The sequence below is a fragment of the Gekko japonicus genome, unplaced genomic scaffold, assembly GCF_001447785.1.
Source record: "Gekko japonicus isolate JY-2015 unplaced genomic scaffold, Gekko_japonicus_V1.1 scaffold1875, whole genome shotgun sequence".
NCBI lineage: Eukaryota > Metazoa > Chordata > Lepidosauria > Squamata > Gekkonidae > Gekko > Gekko japonicus.
Genome location: NW_015167592.1, coordinates 292,620 through 298,802, shown reverse-complemented (window position 1 = coordinate 298,802; position 6,183 = coordinate 292,620). Strand labels below are relative to the sequence as shown.

The window sequence follows — 6,183 nt, the reverse complement described above, 5'->3', positions numbered from 1 at the left end:
AGGCAGAAGTGCAAGCTTGGAATTCACTAGTCTCTTCTTAAAATAAAACTTATCTTTATTATAGCAAAACATTCAGAGTCCTAGTTCCTAAACATACACATAGAAAAATAAACATGCAAAACAAAGTTTTTTCCACCCCATGCATGCGCGTCGAGAGGCACTCTCTAACTGAATCCTTTTCGGATTCAGCTGCCGTCTGTGGGCTCTGGACCAGTATTTTAAACCCAACATCAAAGGAGGAGTTCTTTTTGATGATCATATCAGGTGTTGATTAGCATGGAAGTGGAAATTGCCTATCTGAAAATTGCTTCCTAAAAGATGAGGTTGTATTACAGGAAATATTGTTTCCTTGGTCTCACACAATAAAAGTCCAAAGGGATCAATACAGTGTCATCCAGGTGTCCCCCAATCAGGGAAATAAACTGTGCTTTGATGTTTAGAGAGATGAAAAGCGGGGTATGTGTGTGAACTCTCTGTCTCTCAGGAAGCTAGTGTTATCTTGCCAGGTGTCCAAATGGCCACACATCTTTATTGGGGTTCTGCCACTTCCCAAGCCAGCTGCTTATTGTAAAGTCTCACACGCCCCTGGGCCTGGGAATGTAATGTTGAGTACATATTCAGTGAAAGAAAGGTCAAGCCTGTTTTTTTTTCTTTTTCTAGCCAGGGCAGAGCCAGATATTGTATATGGAATTCATAACTTAGTTGGTTCATTTTAAACCCAAATACTTCCATCTTTCAATATTTCTTACCACAGGAGGCTCTTCCTCCCCAGCAAAATACTGACAGCTTGGTGGTTCTTATGGGGATCCAGCCAGGGTATGAGTGTGGGTGTGCGTGCGCGCACCAAGTGTTGCCAACTAAAAGTCCATCCTCATACGTAAGGTTTCCTGTCAATGATGACGTGCATCCTGAGAAGGCAAGACAACATCCATGATCGATGGGACCAGACTCTCTTCAGGGGGCTGCTGTGAACCCAGGTTGAGGGCCTCTGCAGATGCCCCCTGGGAGCAGGACCCTTCCCCCAACCAAAATGTCCTTTCCAATGAAAGAGGCATATTGGGTAGCCTGCAAGGGACCTGCCACCACTACAGCTTGACCTGCCACCACTACAGGATGCAATGTGCCACCATCCTGGGGCTGTTTCCTCATGGGCTCCACTGCATACCAGGCCTTGGTGCAGCAAACTATGACAAGGTCAAGAGAATGAGATTCCAGAAATCCCCTATGAATAAAGAGACCCGTGGCAGTGCTTTCGATCAGTCACCAGGACCAGGGAGAAGCTCTGTATGAAATAGCCTGTGCATGAGAGGTCCTTGCAAGGACGTGGCTAGAGACCGTTTGGATACATGCAGTAGACTTTACCTGTAAAAGTGGGATGGAGCTGTTTTTATTGGTCATGCCACTCAGTGGCTGATTCTGTGCGATGCAACAGCATTCTGAGAATTTGGCAGTTGGCAAAAACAATGGATAGTTATTGGGCTTCCAAAATATCCTTCACCTCTGCAGAACAACTTGTGACAGAGAATCTGATGCACTCCCTTCTCTTCGTCCCAATGGAAGTAATGGCAGGATCCAGCTCACTGCTTCAAAATTCATTTCAAATCATGTTTTCTTAGACGTTTCCCACAGTGTCAAGTTTCCCCCCACCTGCTTTTCTATTCATCTGCGGCTTTCCCTGGTTTCCGTAGATGATCTCTCCCTCCAGGGCGCAAAAATGCAGTTTTCCCCCTCTTGGCGTGTGGCATCCGAATACCCCATTTCCAGGAATTCCCATGCTGCACAGCAAACTGTGTTTTTGCGCCAGGGAGGAAGAGATAATCTGCGGAAACCAGGGAAAGCCACACATGAATAGAAAACCACTCAGGGGGAAACTTGATACTGGGGAAAATGTCTTCGTCTAGTTTGTTAGTCTAGTTTGTTAGCTAATTGCAAACTGCTTCCTTAACCATGATTTGGTGTTATGATCGAATTAAATCTAAGACTGGCTTTTCTCTCAGCATATAACCCAGACCTCAGTTAGTTATAAAAATTACTTGGTTCACTTTACTATTTCTTTATTGTGCCCCAAATTAGTTTCCTCTCTTAATGAACTGCTCTACTTAGGGTGTGTAGTCAGTTCACCAGTTAGCTCTCATACTGCATAGCTGTTTGATTCCCTAATCCTCCTTCACATGAAGCCTGCTGGGTGAACTTGGGCCAGTCACAATTCTTTCAGAACTCTCTCAGCCCCACCGGCCTCATAAGGAGATTGTAAGCTGCTTTGAGACTCCTTAGAGCCAGTTTGGTGTAGTGGTTGACTGCGCGGACTCTACTCTGGTAGAACCGGGTTTGATTCCCCACCCCTCCACTTGCAGCTTCTGGGTGACCTTGGGCAAGCCATAATTCTGTCAGAGCTGTCCTTGAAAGAGCAGTTTCTGTCAGAGCTCTCTCAGCCCCACCTACCTCACAGGGTGTCTGTTGTGGGGAGGGGGAGGGAAAGGAGTTTGTAAGCCGCTCTGAGACTCCGAGGGCGGGGTATAAATCCAGTCTCTTCTTCTTCTCCTCCTCTTCCTTAAGGTAGAGAAAAGCAGAGTATAAAAACTCTTCTTCTTCTAACTGTAGTTAGTCTTCCTTCAGTGTTTGCTGTTTCACCTGATGCAACCTTTACAGAACAAACATTCTCACAGAACTGTTCAGCCATGCAATGTCCATAGATTGTGGTGAACTAATGATTAACAAGCACGGAAGGCTTACATTTAGATTTCTTTCTCATTCCTGAACTTAAAAAGCAGGCAAAAGGTTCCTTTCATCGATAGCATTTTTCCAAGCAGAGAAGATGACTTTCCTACTTCTCCAGCCTAACAGATTGACTAGCTGGCTTTTCTTTTTACTAACCGCCTTCAGCTTCGTCGGAAGTGAGAAGCTGCTAGTGATTCCTCAAGATGGGAGCCACTGGCTCAGCATGCGTAGTGTGGCTGAGAAGCTTCATGAGAGAGGACATGAAATAGTGGTGGTGGCACCAGAAACAAATTTGCTCCTGAAAGAATCAGAGTATTATGAGAGGAAAACGTACCCAGTGCCATATTCGGAAGAGGAACTCAAAAAGGGATTTCAGACGTTTGCCAGAAACTTGTTCCGTAGGGTTCCTTTTCCTTACACAATCCTTCAAGAATACCGAAACAACATGTATGTAATAGACCTGTTTTTCCACAACTGCGACAGTCTTCTGAAGAACAGAGAAGTCATAAAACACCTGGAACAAAGTCATTTCGATGCGCTGTTGACAGATCCGGCTTTGCCATGTGGAGTCATCCTGGCCGAACATCTCTCCATCCCCTCTGTGTACTTCTTTCGTGGGTTCCCGTGCAGTTTAGAGCATGCCATTTGTAAATCTCCGAACCCTGTTTCCTATGTCCCACGATGCTATACCAGGCACACAGACCGAATGACTTTCCCCCAACGTGTGGTTAATCTGGTTGTAAATTCTTTAGAGACCTCGCTTTTTAAGACTCTTTATAACAAGTACCAAGATATCGCTTCAGAGTTCCTGCAGAGAGATATTCACTTACCGACGCTTTACAGAAACGGCTCCATCTGGCTTTTGCGCTATGACTTTGTGTTTGAGTTTCCCCGGCCTCTTATGCCTAACATGGTCTTCATAGGAGGCATCAACTGTGAGGAAAGGAAACGCCTGCCACAGGTATGTCATCTTTTTTTATGGTCAAAGTCTGTAAGGAATATATGTTCATTTCAGCCGGAAAGGATGTTTGAGTGTCACAATATGTGGAACAAACACGAATCAATAATTAACATTTAGGCATATAAACCAGGAGTGTGTTGCTTCGGCATTATCAGTGTAATGAATGCTACCAAAGCAGTGGAAGAAGCCAGAAGCTTTCCTAGTCCAAGGTTAAGGTCCAAAAGCAAGTCCAGGGCATAGACAAAAAAGATTCAAAGGGCTATCAATGAACATAAGAAGCGGCCAGTAGGCTAGTCTGCTGGATCATAGAAAAGTTGATCCCACACTGGGTCTGGACTCACTGCAGGCTTATATAGGGCGTTTCTCTACAGGGAATGCTGGGTCCTAGATTAGGCTCAACTCACAAGCTGAGTCATCTTCTCTACTCATGAGGAGTAGTTGGGCAAAGATTAGGGTTATCAGCTCTGGCTGGGGAAATACCTGGAGATTTAGGGGGTGGAGCCTGGGGAGGGTGGGGTTTGGGGAGGGGCCTCAGCAGGGGACAATGCCATGGAGCCCACCCTCTGAAGCAGCCATTTTCTCCAGGTGAACCGATCTCTGTAGTCTGGAGATGAGCTGTAATAGCAGAGATCCTGCGGTGACTCATTGGTTTCTTCTGGTGCTTCTTGAGCAGAAGGGAGGCTTTGGGCTGCCAGGTGCACATCTCTGCCCCTGGTCCAGGACTCAGCCCTAGCTCTTCCCCTTCTCTTCTCCTGGGGTCCTGCGAGAGAATGTGGTGGGTCTGGCAGCAGGCACATCCATGCTGGAGCTTCCTGGCTTGAGGACCCTGCTGGCTGGGGGCAGTGTCAGTGCTGGTGAAGAGTCTCTTCATGGAGGCACTGAGGAATCTGCCTTGCAGGGAACACCTGCCAGAGCAGGTCTCAAGGGCAGATTCTCCTTCACCAATGAAGACTCATCTCTCACACTAACCCAGAGTGGTCTATGACAGTACTATAGTAGAATTTTGGCGGGCACTGAATGGTAGTTTTGCTGCTGAAGAAGAACAGGTCAAGAGCTTGATAGTATTTCCATAGGAAACCACAACAACACCCACATACGCTGCTGTGAGTGGCTGAGTGTATGGGCAGAACGTCGGTGTAGCAAAGTAAAGCCCATTTCTCAAGACCTGCAAGCAGGGTTTTCTTTTCTGAGGGAATGTGCCGGAACAGAGTTCCAGAACCTCTTCGACAAAATTCTTTTAAAAATGTTTAAAAGTTCATGAGTTTTCAGTATACAGAAGCGCAGGTACAAAGCCTGTCTGAATACGGAGTTCGTGAGAAACATCCCTTTAATTCTGCAGATGGTACCGCATTTAATCTTGCAAGAGTAAAAGCAAAGCTATGAGAGGGGGTGGTAAGATGGTGGGTGTTCTTTCTGTGCTGCGGCCGGCGCTATCACCAAATAAGGAAGGAAGGAAGGAAGAGCCCTGCCTACAAATATAAATTGCAGCTAAGTTCCATAGATGCCTGCATGGCAGACTTCAAAAAAGGTTCAGCTTCTCTGCTGTCCATGCTTCTTGTACCTTACCGACTTCAGATGTCCTAGACATTATACTGAAATTAGGAAGAAATGATGGATTTGGGTTAAATATTGTCGTCCCGGCCCTTCTGATCTGGATTTCTGGTGGACATTTTGAAATCTACAATGAACTCACTGGGAAACCACAATTAATTCAAAAAGGCTTATGTTCTTGCATAGTATTTGCATTCTTGTGATGTTTCACCATTTTGTATAGGAACACGTTGGCTTCAGACAATTTCAGTGACCATAAACCAAACGGATGTGTCGAGAAAGCAATTTATTTGGGCAAGTGTCAGTGCTCCATGAAGGCCCACCATCGACTCCCGATTGACCCCTGACCAGAGAGAGGGAAAGGGCTTGAAGGAGGGCATCTCCTTTTGTTCCCCCCTTGGTTCTTCTCCCAGCCAGAAACAAGAGATCACCCCAGAGGCCCTGTGCTCCATTTCTGGCTTGGAAGATGCTCAGGAGGAAGTCATGAAGTCAGGCCCATAGCCACATTTCGGGGTTCTGCCCCCTCAAATGGGAGGCATGCCCCACAACAGCTGCTGCCCCTCCCCACTCCCTCCTTCCCTTTCCCTGCTGCCCCACAATTTTTCCCCATGCCCCACCAACCCAACATTTCTGGCTATGGGGCTGTGTGAAGTACACACTCCTTTAAGCCTTGTCAATACATGCAAATGGAGCTTGAAGTGGGAGAAAGAACGGTGCAGGAGTCAGAAGCAGCTGAGCCTGGCTCTCTCCCCCTCTTCTAATCCCCATGCAGTGACGAAAGGACTTGAAGGAAGGCAAAGTCTTGAACTGAGGCTGTTAGATACGAGACTCGAGGCAGCAGGTGAACAGTGATAACAGCTTTATTGAACACGAAGTCAGAAGGACCAGAACAAGACAAACTATGGAGCAACAGGCGCCTTTTTAAACAGTCCGGGCTTGGCAAGCCACGCCCA

The 6,183-nt window shown here is 46.6% G+C and overlaps 1 protein-coding gene across 1 annotated transcript; it reads left to right on the top strand.

Annotated features, from left to right (window-relative positions):
- Positions 1–2,815: 2,815 nt before the first annotated feature.
- Positions 2,816–5,731, top strand: LOC107112753 (UDP-glucuronosyltransferase 1-6-like). Its single transcript, XM_015413940.1, has 2 exons — positions 2,816–3,679; positions 5,648–5,731. The coding sequence occupies exons 1-2, from the start codon at positions 2,816–2,818 to the stop codon at positions 5,729–5,731; spliced, it is 948 nt and encodes a 315-aa protein (XP_015269426.1).
- The last annotated feature ends 452 nt before the right edge of the window (positions 5,732–6,183 follow it).